Here is a 25,315-nt window from a genome sequence, read left to right as displayed (position 1 = left end):
CCCGTTCAAATCCCAGTTCTGAGTATATAGAGTATGAAGCCACAACAGGGAGACAGTGTTTTCAGTTCTACTTGGTGGTACACAAATCGAGTGTTCTTTAAGAAACCACAGGGGATATTTTCAAACTCCTTGTTTAATTAACTGCTGTTTTTAGAATAATGAAAATTCCACAGTAATGTGAACATTTTATTATATTATTTTATACATCTGCCTTTGTACTGGTTTCAAAATACCTTAGATCTGGAGTTTTAGATGTTCATTATTTGTTTATATTATTATTATTGTCATTTTTATTGTTATTAATGTATTTATTTTAAGAGGGCCCAATTATTTTACCAGAAGAAAGTCTGTGTGTCTCCTCCAATCCCACAGCTAGGCCTATTGCCTCTTTACACTCAGGAGCGCTACAGCAGAGATCGGAGCTACTGGTCCTGAGCTTAAGCTCACTGTGCGCTTGGCCAGTAGGGGGCGCTGTAGTGTATAATGACCAGTTCCTGACAATTTTGCCTCCCTAACCTGCAGGAGCAGCAGTGTCAATGTGGAATAAATTTGGCACAGCCAGTACAAACCTGCACTCCCCTGACTGTATGACTCACCCTGCACACCTAGACTAGACAAACAAAAATAAAACTTGTAGTTCAGTGTTCTATTTTACCACGTTTATTAACATTGGTTTTGTAAACAAAAGTTACAATAATTCTGTCAACAAAAAATGAAAATATTTAATGATTGCTGTAAAATACAGTTGATTTCATGTATAAATGTTAGTTATATACACATTACATATAGCTACAATTCTAAGGAAGTTATTCTAGGAAATGAAAGCTATACAAAGCATTGATTACGAAGCATTATTTATAGTGCATGCACAAGATTAGGCCACGTATAACATTGGAAACATATTGATAAAAAAACGATTTAATGTGTTGTAAAGTATTATATGAATATATAGACCACAATCAATATTGACTTTTTTTTTAAAAGACATAAACATTGGTGATTTCTTTGAGAATATCTTTTAAAATAGTTAAGGCACAAAAAGGATCACAGTTTAAAACAAAAAGTCTAATGTGTCTGGCTTATTTTTATTACAATACTACTCCAGACACACAAGGCCTTTAACACATGCCCCTGTGTCCAGAACTTGGCCTCAGTTTACTCCAGGATGTAATAAGCATAGTTTAAAGGAGCGACAACCAACGATTTAAACATCTGTTTGCTTACCACTCATTTACACCAGCAACATTTTAACTGAACCCCCTTTTCTAATGCAGATATTTGGGCTATTTGCAAGTTTAGTTACTTTAATATAAGACATGCAGGCATACAGGATAAAACGTGCTTCTGCATCCTGGTTCCTGAATCACTTCCTGTGCTTCAGATTGCTTGCTCCAATGGCCCAGCTGTATTCAGACCATGTAACTCACAGTACAGCAAGTGATTACTGTAAGTGTTTTATTTGAGAAATACGTAATGTATATAATGTTAAAGTGAAAAACTAAACAAGCAAGGGGTGTGATTTCTGTTGGCGTTTCTGAAGGGCTATTTGCTTTTACGAGGGATGTAATATGGTTGCCTCAGTCAGTGCTGAGGAGGAGTCATATTTATTTTAAGAATATTGGCATTAGCATTAATTAAACAAAAGGCTGTTCAGTTTTAAAAATACTATAACAAGCACGGCTGTCTGCACACTGCTGGAGGCTGTGTGAGGTGTCGTCTCAGGACTGGCAGCGGTATGTAAAGTAGTATGTAAAGTAGTATGTAAATTAGTATGTAAATTAACACGTGGCTGGCAGTGCTTGCATTATTCAACAGCCTTTAAAAGAGCTTCTGTGTCTGCTTCTCTCCCATAACGGTGCTTATAAGCGCTAGCACAGTTGCAATACATTCAAAATATATTATTAAAATGGGTTAGGCCAATAACCCACTAGGGGGACGTTTAGAGTCAGATCTAAACATTAGGGCGCCTGAATTGAGTAAAGGCCATTGCAATAATAGTCCAGCAAAATTTATATAATTACAGTTTGGGGAGTAAAAAACTTGAAATGTGGCCACCTTCCTCTCAATAACAAGGACACCTATCGACAACAATTTCATAAAAATGTAAACTGTAAAAAGTTAAGACATTAAAATGAACACAAAGTACCAAGCCACACTAAGACATAGTTAACCTATCAGACCTGAGAGTTTCTTGGAAAATACAGTGTAAGAAGAATAAGAAATCAAATGCCAGGTCCCAGAGGAAATACAGATGGATCGAGTCACTGCAGTGCAGTTGTACATTTTACAGCTTCAATTTGAGGGCAAACACCACATGGATTTCAAGCAATTGCAAGAAGCCAGAAATTCAAGCATCTGGAGATACAAAAGTTTTAAGTAGCAAGTAGTTACAGGTGTAGAATCCATTGCATAATGATAGTTAGACCCTGGATAATGTTCAGCCAGAATTGCTAAGAGCAGACAGTACCAAACCCTTTTCAAAAAGTATTCATGGTACAGTATCTAGTCCATGCAACAACCAAGGAAATCCCAGAAATTGTCCTTAGTTTTCAAGTACAGTACTTGCACTGTCATTCTTATTGTAGCTTTTTTTGATTACTGAATAACCAATAATATTTTGGAATCACGTTTCTCAAATTCAGGGCCCTATTCACAAAACGTTAAGGGCTGTTTTGTACCAATGTTGAGAGATCTAGTGTTGAATGCCTTTTATTATATTTGGTGCTGCTGATTCAATAGTTTTCCAAAAATGTTAGAAGCTCAAATATTTCCTTTTCCAACAGCCATATCCTGAAGTTAAAAGATCAACCAGATAACAATAGGGTGACCATCAATAATGTTGACAGCAAATAATAGGTAAAAAAAGATACTACTTTTTTAAGCAAAATCTGTTTTAAATAAGGGCAGTTCATTTGATAGTGCTGTTTTTCACTGGCTCTCTCTGCTCACCTTTCAAAGGATTTGTCTAATATTATTGTTCATACAATATGCATTATCCTGGCTCATACACAACAGAAAATATCCTTCACATTTTCTTATCCTATTGGCCTTTTGGTGTTCCGTCGAACGGAAAGCCAATTTCGGTAAACGTTAAAGACTGTTAAATGTAAACGCACAGTTCAATCAGTACTGTAAATGCAAAACTGATGCTGTGGCAAGAAGAAAATCTTGAATCTAGAAATCATTTCACATAAAGTGCAGAAACAAAATGCACCATGTCTCAGGGTACTGACTTGGGGCACTGCAGCTGTGGTCTTTGAAGCAAGTGCAACTCAGAAAGCGAGTGTGGAAAACTAACAGGCCTCATGAACTCCTTCGCTGGAAAACAGCCACTTCTTCAAGGGGGACCGAGTAATTCTCCAACAAAGTCCCGCCATCGAAAACCTTGCCATTGTTTGTGTCCATCCACTGGTATTCACTGCCTGGCAGGTAGATATCCCGCTGCACTTTACCACGCTCTGTCACTGGGGCGACAAGCACCTGCACAAAAACAAATACAACACTTACCACTTATGATTTTTGCTGTAAATGGTTTCGCTTTCCAGACTTCAAACTCTAGACTAACTTGCTGTGTTGCAGGTATTAGGAACCCCACACCTCACTTTCCTCATCCCTGCAGCACAGGAAGTTCTTATTCTGATTGGAGCGTGAATGATTGAGATGACTACGTAAGAAAATGATATGTCATCCTTTTAAAAGCAATTCAAATTCAATTTGAAATCATAGGCACTTTATGCTATAATTATGTGATGGGGTACAGTCTGAGATGTTCTGAAATGCAGGATACTGATTACCCCTGGCCTGTGTTGCTATCACATGGTCACACGATTAGTTTTTAGTTAAGACAGAGTACAATTCTGACACACATTCAGCATTTTCCCACAGAGAAAAGGAATGGCTGCCAAACTTATTTTGCTCTTAAGAGGAATTAAATAAGTGGAGAAGGCAGCTGGTCGTTCAAGGAATAGTGTCAACGACTGGTGTCAAAAACAGTGGCGGAAAAAAGTTTACATTGAATAAATCCTTAGGAATGGTTGAACGCAACAAGCATGTTAATGCAGTCTTTCAACATTGTTTTTACCCAGGAGTCGTCCCGCAAGGACGGAATCCAGTTAAATTTGTTTCATGCAAATATATAGAAAAATCTCATTCGTAAATAATATTTCAAATTTGTATTTTTCTTTTATATGTGATTTGTACTCCATTGCATTGAAAGTCAAATTCATTCTTTTTCAAGAAAAATGAATTTGCCTAACTAGTGACTGATCAATAAGAAATTGGTTTTACAGTATATTTTAAATCCATTTTTAGGAGTGATAGCCAAGGAACATTCAGTATTTTCTCATGTCTTTAGTATTAGTGTTTTGCAACATTACTCCATAACAAATACTGCCTTATCCAAATTGTGGAATAACATACCATACAAAACAGCGACTTTCCTAATAGGAGTTGTAGCGAGTACAGTTTTCTAACCTCGTCTCCAATAAGAAACTCGTCATCAATGGTGTAGGTGACGGGGTCATCTGGACTGATCCACCAGACAGGTCGAAAGACAGGCCTGCCTTGTGAGACCCACTCTTCTGCATACTGTATTATGAGCGGAACGACAGAGTCCTGGTGTTTGAGTATATACGATCTTGTGAGGTTCAGGACCTGCAATGCAAGCACAAGACAGCATTAGGAATCTTAAATACAGATCGAGATATTTCATTCAAAGTCTTGAAATATTTCCATACGCCTCTTTACAATTTAAACTTAAAAATACAACTAGGGTTAATCTGGTCTGTTTTAGTTTCCAATTCTTTTAAATAAAATTTTGAATATACATTTTAATATGGATGTCATACTATCCCTGATAAAAGTTTACCACAGTAAGTGTGCACAGTATATTTGCAGTTTCCCATGCTTTTCTCATGGTTATACAGTGCTATGCATTTACCATAGTTTACAATGTTTTAATATGGGCTTTACAATGCTTAGCTATGTTTTACCATCCTTTCACTATGCTTTATTATTACACTTTGATGTGCTTTTACTGTGGTAAACATTTATAAGGGATTATATATTCTAATTAATCTAATTAAAAGAGTTTATGAGTGTAAGTCATCTATAGTTATTTTTTATTAGACATTACTCTGAGATAAATTGAATTATCTAAAAAAGATACATAGTAATTTATCTGAAAAATACCATCAATAAATAGACGAATGAGCAAAAAAAATGGCTTGTGAATGCAGTTAATAGAGAAGTAAAAATATTTCATTATACAATTGAGCTTGGTTGAGGCACATACTGTATGCAGCTTGAAGTTTTTCTATCAGTAAAATTATTTCATCAGTCAAACACTTTGGTCTTGAGGTTGGAAAAACATGAGAATTGTAATCCTTCACCCAGTGGTACCAGGAAGACTGGTGGAATTCAGTAATCTTCTAAAGAATAATACTGTTACATAAAGTAAAACAATGTGTTGACATTCAAGGGTGTTATTTAATAGAGACACAGAAATGTGCTGATACATCAATATAATAACTACAAAACAGTGTCATGTCCCGTGTTAAAGTTGAATATGCATGAAACGTACATAGATCACTGTTAAATAACACCAGTCTATTTTACTCATAAACAGACTTCTTTAAATAGCCCTTTGTGAACAGGATCTAAAGATTAGTTGTAAGGGCCGCGTTGTGGATTATGCACAGGGGATCTGTTGCCATAGGAAAATGATGACTTGACCTGGTGATTAATGGCTTCAGAAACTCTTTACTGATAATCCAGAGGGCCTATTCCTGGTGAGGTATTTTGAAATGAATAAATAACTGCAGTAATCCAGGGATGTGCTGCTTAGTGACTGCATACTCCTCCTGTCAGTCTTATTCCAGTACAGTGTAATACAGGGGTCTCCAACCCTGGTCCTGGAGAGCCCCAGTCCTTTACATCATCAGTGGCTAAAGCCTGTTAATCTTGACTAATTAAGCCAATAATTGGTGCTATTAAGTAACTAAGAACTCGGTTGAAACGAAAACCAGCAGACCCAGTAGGGTTGGAGACCCTTGGTGTAATATATGGTTTCCTTCAAAATACAGCCATCCATGTCACTGCTCGAGGTTTGAGATGTAGGACATCATCAGGGTATACACTGAGGGGATTCTGCGATTTCCAGCGATAGCAGGAGTAAGGGTAAAAACTGGAGCAAGGTGTTATTAACAAACAACTAACTTACTGTAGGAGACAACTAAGGGGCTCAAATAAAAAATTTAACAGTTTTAAAATAAAAGTTTACAGCAGAGGGGCACAAATCTGGTCTGGAGTCCATGTTTTGTAGGTATCATTACCTAATTAACTGATTAAGACCTGCTGGTTAAATTGGTTCAGTTCAGTAAAGCTGGGCAGTGGTTCTCAAAATTTTTTTTTTGGAGGCTCACTTTTGTATTTTTCTACTGATGCTGTGACCCACCAAGTAAAAACAAAGCCATAAAAGAAATACAAAAATAAAAAGTTAAATACTTATTTTGATGTGGTGTGATAAAAGGAGCAGAGAAAGTGTTGTCCTGGGGAGCACAGGACTGCATCTCCCAGAAGGGCACAGGCTGAAAAGCCTTCATTGTCTTTTGTTATTGTTAATTTATTTAATTGTTAATAATTATCACCTGCACCTGGTTATTGTTGTAAATTAGAGCCAGGTGCAGAGTATAAAAGGAGAGCATTTAGTCTCTTCTGTGTGAAGAAGCTTGACTGATAGAGTGTGCAATCGTATTCAAAGTTACTGTGTGAAGCTTTTTTTTTTTTTTTTTAATAATATAAATCTTTTGAAAAACTGTCTACCAGTAAACAGCTTAGCTGTCCAGTGTATAGTCAGGGTGCTCCTGAATGATTGACTAGTGCTCGAAGAGATCATTTTTGTTTTCGTTCTGTTTATTTTAATTTTATTATTAAAAGTACGAGTCAGCGCTAAACCTCAAATTTTGTGTCGGGTCTCTCATTAAATGGGGCAAAACGAACCTCTGTGAGTGTGGCAGTGTCACAGTAGATATTATAAATAAACCGAACAGTACATTTTTTAGAAGTATGTGTATTTTTTTTTCAAGGCAATTCGCTGCTGGTGCTGTCGGTTCTTTCCTTTAGTCTGTCATTTATCTTTAGTAAACGATGGCTTAACTAATTACCGATGAACTGGCTGTTTATAGTCATCTCATCTGTAGTTATGTTAAATGCAATATTAAAAGCAGAAGCGAAACCACGTAAATGCTGGACAAGACCTTGGCTGAGGATGCAGTTGTTATCTTTTTAAATAGTTGACATATTTTTTTAAATGTACCTCCTCTTCTCCACAGGAAAGTAAACAGTCAGTAGATTGTAACAACCAATCATATTTTGCAACCATGCATGTGATAAATGTCACTACAAATCGCTCAGCAGATCGCTTGAAAGTACAGCTTGTCTCTACTGTAAGCAACCAGTTGTGCAACTGGTTGCAGAAACGTCCACATGTAAACGATTCAGCTGCACGCAACCAAGCTGAGCAACAGATCGCTCGGGTGTGGACCTGACTTTATGGTTGAGATGCTAACTCTGAGGTCTTCCCCCATATGAAGCTTATTCCTGCGTTTCGTGTTGATTGCTGCATTGATGGAAAATCCCCTTTCCACTAAATATGTTGTAAACGGCAGCAAATGCTTGGTGGCTTTCAGCGCAATATTGGGATATTCACGTTTGACCAGGATCCAAAATTGCGACAGAGAAACCGCCACAAATTTCCTTTTCATACATCCGTCACAAGAAAGTTCTATGAGCTCGTTTTGACGGTCACTAGACAGGTCAAGACTCTCGATCTCCGTGGTAGAAGACAGGTCAAGACTCTCGATCTCCGTGGTAGAAGGGTGTCGAATCCACTCAACGTTTGCTGTAATAACATTTGATGTAGGATTGAGCTGCGAGAGCAGAGAGCTGGTTTACAACCTCTGTTCTTACCTGACTGAAATCTTGGGCCTCATGATAGTTTTTTTTTAATGCTGTGATTTTGTTGTTTGTGCTCAAAAATGTTACCTCCATGGCCTTGCAGTGATACATTTAGTTGGTTGAGGTGACTGAAGATATCAGCCAGGTAAGCAAGTTTTGCAGCCGCTCTGTGTCAACAAAATACTCTGCTTAATCAGACTTTTTATCCATCAAAAATGAATGCACCTCTAAACGGGGCTCATAAAGGCAACGCAGCACTTTACCCCTTGAAAGCCAATGAACTTCGGTGTGCCATAAAGGTGGACATGTTTTCTTCCCATTTCCCTGCACAGCACTTCAGTACAGCAAGTATTGGGGGTGGCTTTTATAAAGTTAACACATTTTGTAGCCGTCTGTAATGCAGAGTGCAGTTCAGGGCTTTGAATTGTCGTCTATTTGCATGGTAAACAACTTGCTTGCTTTCATAAAATCCACACGTTGCTCTTTCATGTCTTTTGAAGTGTCTGTTATTCTCTTGTGTAAGGTATGACTTGATAGCAGGATACACTTAAGCTTCCTGGCAGCAGATACTCCGAACATTTCGGTACACATATCCAAAGCAGCTGGCAATATCAACTCTTCGGCTGTCGTGTGGGCTTTCTTACATTTAGATATACGCTGCAAAACTAGAAAGGAAGCTTTGCACTCTGAGATACAGTAGATGCGCACCTAACCATATTTTTTTGTGTTTATCTGCTTCAATTTCCTTTCAAAGTATGCCAAAGGTTTACCTTCATCACCCGGGGGTAGCGTTTGTTGATGCCTCTTCTGTTTGGCAAGCACTTAACAGCTAATGACACACTGCGGTTTGGGTTCAGTTTTGGAACCTATATAAATGAAGCCCAACTGAAGATATGATTTGACGCACTTTTTTTCCCCCCACTATGCCTTCGGTTTCTACTGGCCCAGGCCCAGCATGTTTCAAAAAATGATATATTTATTTTTTAATTCACTAATTTATTGTAATTATTTTTATTTTCTTTTGTTTTAGATACTTAATTGAACTTTATTTCTTAACTATTCCTTACACCTTTTGCTTTTTACCACTTTTAGCTTTCCAGATCTCCTTAAGAGCTCCAAAAGCATTCACTTTTTTGCACACAACGTAATTTCCGGTGCCTTATTCTCAGTGTAAATTAATTATATTTGATTGGCGGTACTCATTATTTTGCAAGCACACTATTTTAGTTTACTGGAGAAATTACATAAGGTTAAAAAAAAAAAAAAAAATATTAGTGTTGCTGTTGAGACAGGGGAAAAATGCTCTAAACAGTAATAATCATTATTTTGAGAAACTGGGCTTTGTGACCCACTTGAAAGCAGTCCGCAACCCACTGGTTGAGAAATGATGAAGTAGGGTATAGGAACAAAGACCAGGAGGGCACCTCAAAAGCTAGACTTGTGACCCAAGGTTTACATTATTGTAAAGTTTTACAATTATGTTTTTACTGTATTATAGTGCTACAGGAAAGTACAATTTTGCACACATTTTAGGGGTGTTTTAGTATTTTTTCTTGGTACCCCAGGTTAAAAAGGCCAGTGGACTTTGCCAATTATAATGCCTCAAGATGTCATTTCAATAAGACTACAGTTTTGAAGTGAATAAAGAACAAAAAATAGGTGTTGTAAAAACTGTATCTAGTGTGATCAAAGTGTCCCTTTGTCAGTAAAGCAGAGAGAGAAACGAAGAACCAATGCAGTGAGATGACTGGAGCTGGAGGAAACAGAACTCATTTACAGAGCGGCCACAGGCTTTGTTTATATGGCCCTGCAACAGGTTACTAAATTGAGTCAAGAGGCTACTACACCTCTGAAATTTGAACCAGGTTTAAAAAAAGAATCCCCATATACTGTACATGTGAGCTCCAAGCATCCCTGCAACAGATCAGACCATTGACAGCAACACAACCCCTATGAAACTGGGTTAGCCCCGAATGTATTTCAGGATGGGCCTGCTGATTACACTTTTGCTATGAACTGAAGAAACATGAGTCGGATACCATTATCTATTTCACATATGAAGTGGTTTACCAGTATATAATATTGTGACAGAGATCGAATGGTGCTTGGTGTTAGATCTCCCTCTCGACCTGTGGGGGCACTGTGTAACGGGAAGAGAGTACTCTTAACTAAATGGCACGACAATTTATTCCGTAGGGTAGGTGGAAGTTGGTCATTTAGGAAGGGGGCGCAGCTACAGTATCCAAACTCAATGACCCAGATGGTAAACGGTGTGACATCTGAGGATTGGAGGAGTGGATGCGCTTGTTAACCTAGGGTTCATGAGCGAGGATATAAATAGGGGTCATAGCTGACGTGATCAGTTCCTTGGTAAATGGTTAGTGTTGAAAACCTACAAGGAGTCTGTGCTGTTTTATGAACCGTGAGTTTTGTCTTGTTTGTTAGTGTTTTGTTAACTGTCCTCTGTTTTTGATAGACTACCAGTTGCACGATCCAGAGCTGTAGCGAAAGCTAGCATAAACCCGGACATCACTTTCACCCCTGCATTACACCACTTGCACGTATTCACTATCACTAAGAACTGTGTTTGTGTTTTGTGTTTATTGTTGGTGTGTAAAACTGGACTTTTTAGTTACGGGTCAAACCCGGGGAATTACAAATATTGAGTGATACACGCTGCTGTATCACTCCAACATTGTTATTTACAGGTGTTTTGCCATAAGGCTCTGGACATTGTTAATTAAATCAATAAACACCCTTGCACCTGGAAATCATTGTCGTTTTATATTCACTCTGCACTGCACTCACCTGTATTCACTCACCACTTTGCCACAAATATATATATATATTTATATATTTTTAGATTTCTATGAACTCGTTTATGTAAGGGTTGTTTTATGTGACACATATTATAATTAGTGTAATGTTGGAATGTATTTTTTTATTGTTTTCCAGGTTACAATATTTGCACTGTTCAGATTATTTTATACATGTTATTAGTTGTTTGGATTAAACAAAATATTTAGGTTGCTATTTGATAAGTATTTTATTCAGAATATAGTATAAATGATTAGCTGGTACTCTGATGCTCCTGTAGCTTTAATTGGAAGACCTATACGCACTGTGATATTGCTGCTCAAGTGTTTTGAGTTAGGTTGTGTCTTGGTTCTGGGAGACAGAGCGTTACCATGAGGTTTGTCTGTATTCTAATGCTGTAAACAAAAGGAACGAACATGTGCCAAGAAAATAAAGAACATTGAACAAAGAAATCTTGTTTGGACATTGTTTGTACACTTTGTAAACCTGTTCAGCTCCTAAACTTTGCCGGCCTACAACAGCATCAAACCCCTTTCTGCTTAAGGCTGCATTTTAAACTATATACACGAAAACCCGCAAAACGTATATCAAACACCCACAGGTCATATAAGATAGCTTAGTTACACAAGACACAATTAAGGCTAGCGTAGCACCCATACCGTCTCATTTTTCCAGTTTACTAAGGAACAACCCTTGAAAAAAATATTAGATTTTCTATCAGTTACTACAATAGTTTGTGCTTAAAAATGTGGCAGGGAAAGATACGCCTCAATTGTCTCTTGTTTATCTAAGCTACTGTTTCAAACTTTTTTGTAAGTTTAATATTTTGATCATATATATCTACAGTATATAATTAAAAAAACATATTTATATTATAAAAAAACACATTTAGATTCTAAAAAACACATATAGAGAGCACTGTATGTTACATATACGAACACATAAAATCCTTATATGAGGCCAAGTTTATAACCAATCCACATATAATTTATATATGAACATATACAGTATGTATACACTTAAAAAACACATGAAGAACAGTAAGAGGCATACAAGTGTAACATATATTGCTTTTAATATATGTCAAATATAAGTTCTGTCCATATGGTCAACCCCAATGAAAATCAAATACCCTACCCAATCATTTTATTATTATTATTTATTCCTTAGCAGATGCCCTTATCCAGGGCGACTTACAATTGTTACACGATATCACATTATTTTTACATACAATTACATTATATTTTTTTACACATTATTTTTACATACAATTCCCCATTTATACAGTTGGGTTTTTACTGGAGCAATCTAGGTAAAGTACCTTGCTCAAAGGTACAGCAGCAGTGCCCCCCACCTGGGATTGAACCCACAACCCTCTGGTCAAGAGTCCAGAGCCCTAACCACTACTCCACACTGCTGATCATTCTGCATTTATTTATTTTTTTCAAATAGGGTATGATTATCTGTTCAAACATACAAAGATTTAATATACGAGGGGTGTGAGTTAATAGGCAATACATGCCCCAACTCCTTGTCGTTAGTCATTAAATGGATAACATATCGCTGTATTAATGTTCTTTGTGAGATGGCTTGCTTATTAAAAGCAAGAGGCTGATTATATATTTATGGATACCAAGATGTTTAGTGAGCTAAATATTTAAGATCCCTTATATAATCTTAACACCTAATGAGGGTGGTATTGTCAACTATATTATATTAAATGTACTGCTGAACTGTACAGTGGAGCCACAATAGTTTTCGCTGTAAATTGTTTAGCTTTCCAGACTTCACACTGACACTGGTAAAGGCTTTTCATCCAGCCACCACACTTTAAGTGGTTTAATATGGGGTAACAAATCGACCCCCAAAAACCACAAACCCCTTAACTAGGACGCTGAAGCGATTTCCCTGCTCACCTGAGTGAGCGACTCCTCCGATGTGACACTGGTCCTCGATCACAGATGCCTCACCAAACACTGAGGAATGAGCTTCACATTCCTGTAAGGGTCATTCCCCTAACTGAATATCTTCACTAGCCTCCTATTACAGTAAAACATTAAACAACCCTTTCCAAAAAGAAATTGCTTTTCTTTGCGTTGCAGAGAATACAAATTCGTTCCGCTGTGGTGTGAATTTCAACCACAGGATTCTACAGACCCCACGGCATCCTCCTCGGCAGTTTTCTTTCACTCAGCAAATTAACGACAAAGGTCGAAACTATTTACTTGGTGGTGGATAGCCCTGCTTTGATTAGAACTATGAAAGGAAATACATGTTTTCTAATTTGAAGTGACTCCCAACATTCGGTCTTATTTTAAGCGTTACCAACTAGGTTACGAACATGTTTTCAATGTTGTTCATGTTCAGTTAATGGTTAGTTAAAGACCACCAAGAGTGTGGTTATCAAAGCAAATAGTAACTCGAAATGAACCACAGTTGGTAACATGTTAGTAAGCATGTTGTTAACAGGTAATAAACAACCAAATGGCCCCGTAAAAGAGTGAACAAGCCTGTTGGGAATAAGAAGAGGTTGCTCGGCCCTTCAAGGCTCATCCCCACTGCTAGGACAGTATCATTTATTTTCTTGAATGAACCCAGTGTGTAGCCAGGTAAAGATGCTGTAAGCCTAATGAGCCATCTCTGGTATATTGTATTGGTTTGATAGTGTCTAATGCCCTAAGAGTCCCGACACAAAAGTGCAGTTTGCTAGTTTGGAGTTAAAACGGTCCTTCCCAATGCACTTGCCTATTTTCTTTTTACTTTCTACCTAGCCTTTTGAAGTAGTAGTATCTGATAGAGTTTGATGTTCAAACATAAAATATATTATAGAAGATTATTCGGAAACTAGCTATTCTGATTACACAAAAAAGGTTTTCTCACAAAGCATCTCCCAATTTGGCACAATTTCCAATGTCTGCTTGAGGGAGGCCCAGGAATGGCAGGCAGGGGGATGTTCAGGTCAGGATTGAGGTGGGCTCCATTACAGAGCTGAGAAGAAGCTCTCATGGGGTCTGAGGCACTGTGACATATTGAAATGGAGTATTACTGTTAAGGCTCACATTCTTATTACTTGCCCTAAGCTAAAATGAGTTAAATAGATTGCAAGAATAATATAATACAATCCATTTGAAAATTTCAAACCATCTGGAGTTTTTAAGAGATTGCCAGGCCCTAATTATAAGCCGTCATGGCTTACTTTAAACAATATTAAGCAGTTTTATTTATTATCTTGGATCAGAGCAGATTATTTGGATGGAAAAGGAAAAATACTTCTGTTTTACTTTATTTCAAATCTTTCAAGAGCCTGAAACTTTAATAGCTCAAGCCCAATAAATGAGCGCAACAATGGAATATGGAAATTCGACTAAACTAAACAGCACTTCAAACTCATATTGGACTCATAGATCATAGCTACGGTTACCTCACTTGACCATCAGGCAGCACTATGCACTATCCATTTTGAAAATGCAAAGATTAAAGGGAACTACCTTTGGGTAAGGTAACATCAACAACCTTATGGCAAGAACCAAAAATATACATATTAACATTCTTTGGCAAATGTTTTGACTAGAAGAATTTTTCAATTTCAATATGAGGTTTGGTGTGTTGCCTTGCACTTTAAGGGTTTGGTTTGGCCAGGTGTACTGAAAAACTCTTAATGGTCCTGTTAAAATAATCTAAACGTATGGTGCTGGTCTCAACACTGGAAGAGGTGGAGACAGACATGGGAGGGTAGGAGTCTGTTTTTTTTTTTACACAGTGTGGTAAGATTATGGAATAGGTTACCAAGCCAAGTTGTTGATGCTGAATCGTTGGAAGCCTTTAAGTCCAGACTTGAAAGTTTTAGGATCAATCAGCTACTATGGCCTCCTCATGTTTGATCATTTTCTTTTGTTCTTATGTTCTTATAGCAACCATTGGACAGACCCACAGGTATAAAAAAGTCCTCTTTTCTGATAATGTGGAGTGCACAGATGGCTAAACCGTTTCTATTCCATTGTCTAAATGCTTCTACAGGTGCTTTGAAGAGCTGTTCAGAAATGTGGTATGAAATGAGTCCAATGTTTGTATAATTATTATTATTATTATTTAATTTTTTTATCAGATCCTTTTCAAGGAGAAGTTATAAAGCTTCTATCCTATTACCTCATCCGCCAGCAGAGGACAGCATGACAGAAAGGCAGATTGTTGAAGCAACGCAAGTCCTGGTTAGTAGTTGGACCAAAGAGTGCCATGGAAATTCAGATGTTGGGAAATAGAAAATCTATATACTAAATCTGAGCAGGAACCGAAATTACAACTGTATACCCCTCACCAGATTCTTTGGTAACCTGTTTTCAGTTGCAACCTACCTATCAATAAGGAATCTGAATTTGAACAGCTGAAGAAGTAACGGTACTAGCTATTCTATCTGTAACTGTACTGCTCACAGCACATTGCACTGCATCCATATTTTGCCAGAAAAGTTGAGCTTATGAGCTTAACTAGAAAAAGACTTGTCTCTTTAGCCCGTCACTCTCCTGTCAGGTTAAAAATGGAAACCTTAATTGCCATAACAAAGTATTTTTCCAAGATCATTCTCAAAATCATTATCATTCCTCCCTGAGTGCCTCTCGTTATTCACAAGATTTATGATCATAAATGTAAAATACAATCTAACATAAAACAGATGTGCACATAACCACAGGTGATGTGGAGCAGAAACCAAACAATTACTCACATATGGTTCAGAAAAACTACTTTTGAATGCACTGAGGCAGATACCGAAGAAACCAGGGCCAAACATATCAACAGCTTCCATTCTGTACACTTCCCTGCCACTGTATTTGGAACTGCCCTGGTGTGAGGCCTGTCCTATACCCTAATGTAAGGATACGGACCGAGGAGCTTGTGTTTTTATTCTGTAGTTCCTCTTTTAACAAACAGATGAATATTTTCTTCTTTAAGAGGAGTCACAATACACAAGACATTGTCCATAGGAATCTACTTAACCCTAATACAATCCAGCTCATGTGCTGTGCTGTTTCCTCCTCAGTGGGTTCGGAGGTACTAACTCCCATCCCTGGCTGCAGACATTCATCTGCTGTTATACTGCACATTGTGTCACCTGACCTAATTGGGTAGGTCGTAAGTCATTTTTTTAATAAAACATTTTAAACAGAATTTACATATCTTAAGATGACAATTTATATATTTTACAACCAAAAACAACCCCAAACATTTGTATTTTAATTAAAATAATTTCCCCCAAATAATGATTTTTAACAATAGGTAAAATAAAAGCTTAAGGATAAGCAAAAAAATATAAACCATCCAAAAGTAATTCCTATTAAATCTGCAAGAAATCTCATCCTAAACTTACAATCACCAAGAAAACTGGTGTATTTACATTTATTTATAGTATTTTGAAGATTATTTTTCCCCCTTTGTCATGTGACCTCACTCCAAAACTAACAGAAAGCATCAAATAAAACAACAAATGAAATCAGGTAAGTTATATGTTTCCTTCATATACAAAAATGAAATACTCAAGGTAAACAAAAGGCAAGTACTGTATATTGTTGCTTTGTATGTGTTGGATAGAAATAAGTGCACTTTTCAACTGGTCAAAGACGAGGACAAAATGAGAATTAATAAACAGTTATTTATCTATTTTATGTCTTATCTGGGGAACTCAGTGGACATGAGACCTTGGTCTGAGTGAGTAATTATTCCAGATTCCCAGTTAATTAATAAAATAATAAAAAAAATGCAATGCAGTGTCAGTAGACATCTGAGGTGTCTGGGTGCTACCACTCAAAAAAGACACAGGTGACGCCAAGAACGATACAGCCAATAACAAACAGAGGTACTACTGTAGGAATGTCCAATAAAATGACCCTTCTTATTGGTGCACAAGGATGAATCAGTTAGGAATCATTGTTTCCCTTATAAAAGTTTACCTGGGTAATTTTACAGTTAACAATGACCATACGGTATTTACTGCTCCCTGTTCTTTACCTAGCTTTCTGATATTCAAAGGTATCACCCAGTTGATGGCTGCCCAGTCATTGTACATACCCGATCCCCACAGACCCAGGGTGGCGTCCGGAAGGAAATGACAGGGAGAAAGGTCGCAATCTGCAGCCAGCGGATAAACAGCTCCTCATCAGTTACAAATTCACTTGACAGGGAACCTCCTGAAACAGGGAGAATAAAACATTCAGCTATTTTGAGTAAATTAAATATATTTGTATGAGAAACAAAGTCAATAAACTGTTCAAGGCTAAATGTCTGTCATCTTGACTTGAGTTTTAAGTATTACCTTAGAAAGCATGATTGAGTGTGATTGAGTGAAAATATGGATACATATATTATTACTATACATAAGCATTATAAATAGCTTGAGACTAATTCATTTAATAGCACCTTCCTCTAACATCTATGTTGGAATGATTTATAGTTATTTTTTAGTTTCTCCAAGTGATGTGATTGTTTATAGTTACTGATTTTAAATAAATACATTTTTTTGAGAATAAAGTTTTACTTTGACCATTTTTAACACAAAAGAACTAGCAATATATAGAATTATGGATACTATAACTTGTCCTCAATAATCTTTAGTGCCACTGTATATTATTTTCTAATTTAGGTTGTAATGTAAAATAGATCATATGAAGCTATGTCTCTGAGACAGTGACTCTGAGATAATCACACAGCATGTTGTGCTTTCCCAGTGATAAGAACACATTGAAGATGCAGCATGTTTTTCACTGGCTCCCTGGCAATTATTTGAAGGATTGCCTTTTCAACTGACAGTGTATTCTGCAGTATCAAACATCAAAGTGCATTCTTGTCTCTGCTTTGTGAGAAGTATTTCGGGTTAGGCTACACTTCTGCACTATTGGAATTTAGAACATTTCACTAAACCTGTAGTATTCGCCTAAGACATCAATATGTGTACCATGTTGATGGTTATGTTTAAGGTAGAAGCCACTTTGACTCTAGGGAAGCATATCTAACAATGCTATACATTGCTTTTTACAGGTTTAGTAATAAAACCCAACACAAAGCTCACACTTGAATTTTAGGTAAGGGTGGTTCATTTCCTATGCATATAATCAAATACAGTTGCTGTTCGGAGTTGTGATTTGGATAGGGTCAGGTCTGTGCCATTCCAGTGTGGTTTCTCTATGCTGTACTTAGACTGATGCTAAACAGAGTTTTAGGATGATAATAACATTTAGTTTGGTGCATAAAGTAATCCATTTGAAACTTGGTTTGTGGGTTTAAATGGATTATTAAGAGGAAAAAAGAGATTCTTGGCTCCATGGCAATTCTTTAAACTTCAAACATATTGTATGCAAACTCCATCTACAGTTTCAGTTATGGATTGCTAATGCTGTCTTCTTCGCCAGTGCTCTCCTCACAAAGCCAGTCGTTATTATTTGCTGGCTCACATTCTCAGACTGGGTTGGTTTCAATAGACAACTTCCTGATTGCAGACTATTTCTAATATTCAAATCTTTATGGAAAATCTTTTTTTTATATATATCCCACAACCTAACCAATATACTGTGCATTACCTGCCAACACCCCCCTCCCCCCTAGTCAGCTACAGTATAGTGTGTAATGTTGGCCGTGTTTATGCTTGCAGTTTTTTCCACACACATGTTACTGCCAATTGTTATATCGATGGTTTGTAAGTGAGTTGCTGGTTATTATATCTGTTTATGTATTTAACACCAGATCAATCTAGGCTATGATAACAAACAGCACAGCTGCAGTTTTAAACCAGAACCTTGAAGCAGCCTTGTAACAGGGTGAGGTTACATACGTGGGTCATTAACACAGGTGCTGCCACTAGGGTACCAGCAATTTAATAAAGAAAACAAAACAAAGCCAAAAATAAAAGTTTGCCACACAAATGGTGAGCGATAGTCCCACTAAAAGGAACGTCCCGCTCCAGGAACCTACTACACGGGCAGCAGTGTGGAGTGTGGGCAGCAGTGTGGAGTAGTGGTTAGGGCTTTGGACTCTTGACCGGAGGGTCATGGGTTCAATCCCAGGTGGGGGACACTGCTGCTGTACCCTTGAGCAAGGTACTTTACCTAGATTGCTCCAGTAAAAACCCAACTGTATAAATGGGTAATTGTATGTAAAAATAATGTGATATCTTGTAACAATTGTAAGTTGCCCTGGATAAGGGCGTCTGCTAAGAAATAAATAATAATAATACACTACTCAAATCCTCTCTATACTGTTTGGGATCAATATCCCATAGATTTATTTCTGGGCTCCCGAAGTCCCGACATCCTCACGGCGACTCCGGCGAAAAGTTCAAACGGCCTCGGCTGAGCAGACTCTCTCCTCCTCGATATTAGCACAGCAAGCTTTCGCCCAGAGCCCATCTGTATGGCTATGGCTGTGCAGTAGCCTCAAGCTGTGGCACATGCCTTTTGATCTCCGTGCAGCCTTCCCAGGCACGCCCCTCAGCCAATCTAGACCATCCTGATCAGCTCAGCGGCGAGTGAGCCTAACTGCTCAACTGGTTGCCAAGTAACACATCTCCTGTTCCGCGTCCCAGCTGCACACACCCGCACAAGAACCAGTGACTGGGCTCTCCCTGTCACAAGCCTACATACAGCTCTGAAGTACTAGCCGCAGGTCACATGTTAGGTTCGAGTCCTGCTTATCATTCTGACTATATACTCCAGTTTTGACGGCTTCTACAGAATCTTTTTTTCAGCAGGTTAATTTACTTGTTTGCCACTTCAATTTCCTTCACCTGAGAACAGAATAGAATTGGCATCTCAGCCCAGTGAATTGAATGGAAAGGCAAGGGCTGGACACCAACTGTAAACCATAAGTTGAAATATGAACATCTTATCATTGAACTAAACAGCAAACTCTGTAGTCAAGAGGCAAGTATGTGTCTTATGCTGATCTCAGTATTATTAACTCATCAGCTGCCAGGAGTAGTTCCATTATAACAGTTAAAACATAAAAGTATAAAAATAAAAGTTTGCCACACAAATGGTGAGCGATAGTCCCACTAAAAGGAACGTCCCGCTCCAGGAACCTACTACACGGGCAGCAGTGTGGAGTGTGGGCAGCAGTGTGGAGTAGTGGTTAGGGCTTTGGACTCTTGACCGGAGGGTCATGGGTTCAATCCCAGGTGGGGGACACTGCTGCTGTACCCTTGAGCAAGGTACTTTACCTAGATTGCTCCAGTAAAAACCCAACTGTATAAATGGGTAATTGTATGTAAAAAACAGTCCAATACAGTTTTCATTTTGAAGGAAGCAGCACAGAGAAACAAGTAATACCTCAGAGAAACCACATGCGCTTGAGAATGTTGCTAACTGCAAAAGTATGACCAGCAAGTAAATGTTTCTATGTTTGTGTTTGCCAGAATTAGGGGATGAGATTCTATCCAATCAGCTCTGTTCATACAGTACAGGGCAACAGACCATGGGTCAGCTAGCCAAGTACTCTCATTAAACGAGTACTATTGTAACAGGATGACAGGGTTACAGCAAAGTCCAAATGACAATGAAGTCTCAAATGCAAAAAGAACAGCAGTAAGAACAATAAGGTACTTTTTGGAAATCTCAGTTACTACATGAAATCAAACTATTATCTGAAAGGGTTCTGATAGAAAATAGTGTTGGTATGCAATCTTTGGTCTTAAGAAGCTTCAGAAAATTGCTGGGCCTGTATTTTCCACTATGGGCAACTAGCAGACAAATGTTGTCAGTAATGGAGAAACTGGGCCCCTTGTCTTTAAAATGTCATACTCCCTGTCTCTACTTCACTTCAAAACTGTCTCAATAAATACAAGGCAATTAAATCAATTTGCCTAATGATACACTTTATTTAAAAATAAATCCAGTCCTTTCCAGAATGTTCCAAACATATGACCCTTTTTTAACAGAACCTTTTTAAAATGCCTCTGATTGATTAGATGAATATGGGGAATATACCAGTTCATGATGGCCTGGCCGTCTACATAAAAGCATTATTAAGACAATACCGTATTGTCCTATATGACATACACTAAGCTATATTATTACCTACTGCATCAGGTATGAAGAAATTGTATCCCAGAAGACTGTAGTGAAGAATGGAAGGAATAATGCCCTTTATGCCTGAGTAGCTCCAGTCTGACTGTAGGGGAGACATTCGAACAAACAGCGGTAAGTGGTTTGATCTGCAAAAACAAGGAAAAGACATCTACATTTTAGTGGCAATTTTACATACATTGTAAAGGAGATTGGTCTGTTAAGGCCAAGGTTTCAGGTCAGATTTTGGTTGTGGGTCACTTATGCCTCTTTTCCACTGTACAACCGACCCGTACCTGTACCGTACCGAGCCCTCATGGGTCGGATGTGGCAATGGAGAAGGGGTTTCAGTGACAAGCAATATGATCCAACATTGTGATACCATTGCAATCCCTGCAACACCTGGGGACACTGCAACATTTTAGCAACCATTTAATTGACTCACTCATTCTTGCTGAGAACTGAACTAGTCCAATACATGTAATGGTTGCTATGGGGGTGGCTAAGGTCTTTCTCTCCTTATCTGAGGAATGTATGTGTTGTTGCAAGTAGAGGGTAGGGGTTGGAGAATATATCTATTGTGGGCTGAGGTGGGGGTTTGAGTTACATGTGTGCCTTACAATGATAAACTCACCACAGTTGGAAAAGGCAGGAGAGGGGCTGACATTGCCAACTGTCCAGAGCGAATAGCCAAGTATTTTACATTATCTGTTACTCCGTATTAGGGCTAGTTCATATACTCTTGTAGTACTGAATTTCTCTGTATAATTTTAACTGTATGTTAATAATAAAACCTGGTTACTTTTGATTTGAAATGGTTTGTCATGTCTGGTAATTCTACTCTCAGGGTTTCAATAGATATTAAGAAAATAATAGGCCTTGTTTTCTTACATCCCATAGTGACACCATTAACATACCTCAGTTAACCAGTATGGGCAAACACAATGGATTTGAAACACTGGTGTTCACAAATAGAAAACTGGTTTATTTGTAGACATGGAAAGTCAGTTTCACTTTGCTATGCTTTACCATGGGAAGCTGCACTATGCTTTAAGGGTCTATTTAAACTTACCTCGTCCCAGCTGTTATTATTGATGAGTTCCCGATCTTGGCAGCAATCTCAGCAAACAGGCTGATGTACTCATCCCCGGCCAGGGTCTTGGGAGGCTCCAAGGCCTGTTCCGTGAAGGGGTTTCCCTCCCCACCTTCCAAGGTGATGTACTCCACCCCCAGCTTCGCCTGCAAGCTGCTCACCTTGTCCAGAAACCAGTTCACTGCAGCATGATTCGTTATGTTCAACTTCACAGAAAACTTTCCTTTCCATTTGGTGAGCAGTGGAGCCTGAAATGGAATAATAATCATCTTAATAATAAAGAATGTCTTACAACCTATTGTGGCAGGGCAAATCTGGGGTTGGCAGGGAAAGGGTTAAATGGTTGTATGTGGGTGTGGCTGTGTTTGCAAAGCCACAGGTGTAATCAATTGTTGTTTCTAATTGTTGTGTTTAATTTAATTGATATCACCTGCCTGTAATTAGCAGACAGGTATAAAAACAGGGGAAAACTTTGTTCAGTGCAGTCTGTGAGAAGGAAAGAGGATGTCAGTATGTAGAGACCTGTGTGGCTTAAAAAGAAAGGTAGTGTGTAAACCTGTTTTTGTTTGTGCTTGAAAAATTTTTGTTATCGGTAAATGGGTTGGCCATCCGATGTTAGTTAGTACTAAAAGAAAAAGTTTAGTTAGTACTCCGTGGGGAGTTAAGTTTTTGTTTTATTTATTTTTTGTTTGGTATTTCAAATAAAGGGAGCAAACGCGCTGTAAAAATTAAAATTCCTGTGTGTGAGTCAGTCAATCATGCTGAAAAAGAACCTGAGTGAGAATCTTTCACATATGGTGGCAGCAGTGGGATGTCATCTGGAGGTTGGGAGGATAAGGGCAGTTCTAAATAAAATAAATAATGTGTACCTGCTCTGGCTTGAGTCTGTGGAAGCACTATTAGTAGCAACTACAACTCCTAAGAGTACTGTCCTTCGAACAAAGACATAATTGAAAATCTTAACATGCATAAACCCCTATGGGAAAATGGAAATGGCAATCTACATTTGAATTAATTTTCCTAACACAGTACCTCTAGGTACATTCAACTAGTAGCTATCTGAGGCAGATGAAACTGAAAGACATACAGTGCCTTGCGAAAGTATTCGGCCCCCTTGAACTTTGCGACCTTTTGCCACATTTCAGGCTTCAAACATAAAGATATGAAACTGTAATTTTTTGTGAAGAATCAACAACAAGTGGGACACAATCATGAAGTGGAACGAAATTTATTGGATATTTCAAACTTTTTTAACAAATAAAAAACTGAAAAATTGGGCGTGCAAAATTATTCAGCCCCTTTACTTTCAGTGCAGCAAACTCTCTCCAGAAGTTCAGTGAGGATCTTTGAATGATCCAATGTTGACCTAAATGACTAATGATGATAAATAGAATCCACCTGTGTGTAATCAAGTCTCCGTATAAATGCACCTGCACTGTGATAGTCTCAGAGGTCCGTTTAAAGCGCAGAGAGCATCATGAAGAACAAGGAACACACCAGGCAGGTCCGAGATACTGTTGTGGAGAAGTTTAAAGCCGGATTTGGATACAAAAAGATTTCCCAAGCTTTAAACATCCCAAGGAGCACTGTGCAAGCGATAATATTGAAATGGAAGGAGTATCAGACCACTGCAAATCTACCAAGACCTGGCCGTCCCTCTAAACTTTCAGCTCATACAAGGAGAAGACTGATCAGAGATGCAGCCAAGAGGCCCATGATCACTCTGGATGAACTGCAGAGATCTACAGCTGAGGTGGGAGACTCTGTCCATAGGACAACAATCAGTCGTATACTGCACAAATCTGGCCTTTATGGAAGAGTGGCAAGAAGAAAGCCATTTCTTAAAGATAGCCATAAAAAGTGTCGTTTACAGTTTGCCACAAGCCACCTGGGAGACACACCAAACATGTGGAAGAAGGTGCTCTGGTCAGATGAAACCAAAATCGAACTTTTTGGCAACAATGCAAAACGTTATGTTTGGCGTAAAAGCAACACAGCTCATCACCCTGAACACACCATCCCCACTGTCAAACATGGTGGTGGCAGCATCATGGTTTGGGCCTGCTTTTCTTCAGCAGGGACAGGGAAGATGGTTAAAATTGATGGGAAGATGGATGGAGCCAAATACAGGACCATTCTGGAAGAAAACCTGATGGAGTCTGCAAAAGACCTGAGACTGGGACGGAGATTTGTCTTCCAACAAGACAATGATCCAAAACATAAAGCAAAATCTACAATGGAATGGTTCACAAATAAACATATCCAGGTGTTAGAATGGCCAAGTCAAAGTCCAGACCTGAATCCAATCGAGAATCTGTGGAAAGAACTGAAAACTGCTGTTCACAAATGCTCTTCATCCAACCTCACTGAGCTCGAGCTGTTTTGCAAGGAGGAATGGGCAAAAATTTCAGTCTCTCGATGTGCAAAACTGATAGAGACATACCCCAAGCGACTTACAGCTGTAATCGCAGCAAAAGGTGGCGCTACAAAGTATTAACTTAAGGGGCTGAATAATTTTGCACGCCCAATTTTTCAGTTTTTTATTTGTTAAAAAAGTTTGAAATATCCAATAAATTTCGTTCCACTTCATGATTGTGTCCCACTTGTTGTTGATTCTTCACAAAAAATTACAGTTTCATATCTTTATGTTTGAAGCCTGAAATGTGGCAAAAGGTCGCAAAGTTCAAGGGGGCCGAATACTTTCGCAAGGCACTGTATATACATGTATATACTGTATATGTCACACAGTTACAATAAGTGTTTATCCATAACAATAAAACATTAAATATTTGCTAAATTTAGAAATCCCCAAAAGAAACTTAAAAAATACAATGAGAAATGTTTTGACTAATGGTCTTTTTCAATGCCTTCTACTGGTTTTATTGTCTTGTTTTATTGTTATTGTTTATTGTTTTTTACATATATATTTCTTTTGTAGGAACATGATATCTTTGTTCTTCCTTTTATCAAATAAAATGCATTTGGTGGTTTCACCTTGGCCCCCAGGTGACATAAATCCACATCATAAAATCTCCACAGAATTCAGTACAATTGTCAGTCTCAACTTCCATGAGCAGTAATCTCACAAGTACCATGAAATAAGAAGAGCCCCAGAAAGAGACTAGTTAATAATTACCAGATACCCATCTGTTTTGGAGGGAAGGCTGAGCCAGTAGTCTTCTCGTCCCTCTTGCAGTGAGGTTTGGAATTGCCTTGTATCAACGCTTGTGTATGGAGATAAAGTAATGGAAATGTTTAGAAGTTTAACATGTGGGAGGTCCCTGATGTGTCTCAAAGTACTTTTTTTCCTGCCGTAGAAAGATTCATGGTCCTGTTAAAAAAATAAATAAATACATGGCAGAGGATGATCAGCAAAATTAATCTAAAAAAAGGACAATCATAAACT

General features: G+C 38.1%; 1 protein-coding gene across 1 annotated transcript in view; it reads right to left on the bottom strand.

Moving 5' to 3' along the window:
* Positions 1-649: 649 nt before the first annotated feature.
* LOC117432179 (SITS-binding protein-like) overlaps positions 650-25,315 on the bottom strand; it is a 48,115-nt gene continuing 23,449 nt past the window's right edge. The window contains exons 5-10 of the mRNA XM_034053713.3: positions 25,046-25,240; positions 21,889-22,157; positions 20,829-20,965; positions 16,834-16,952; positions 4,474-4,653; positions 650-3,480 (exon numbers count right to left, since the gene is read on the bottom strand). Coding sequence (XP_033909604.2) covers positions 3,304-3,480; positions 4,474-4,653; positions 16,834-16,952; positions 20,829-20,965; positions 21,889-22,157; positions 25,046-25,240 — 1,077 coding nt within the window. The 3' untranslated portion in view covers positions 650-3,303. The remainder of the gene's footprint in view (positions 3,481-4,473; positions 4,654-16,833; positions 16,953-20,828; positions 20,966-21,888; positions 22,158-25,045; positions 25,241-25,315) is intronic.

The sequence above is a fragment of the Acipenser ruthenus genome, chromosome 27 (genome assembly GCF_902713425.1).
Source record: "Acipenser ruthenus chromosome 27, fAciRut3.2 maternal haplotype, whole genome shotgun sequence".
NCBI classification, from domain to species: Eukaryota; Metazoa; Chordata; class Actinopteri; order Acipenseriformes; family Acipenseridae; genus Acipenser; species Acipenser ruthenus.
The sequence above is the reverse complement of the archived record's forward strand: the minus strand, read 5'-3'. Positions and strand labels throughout refer to the sequence as shown.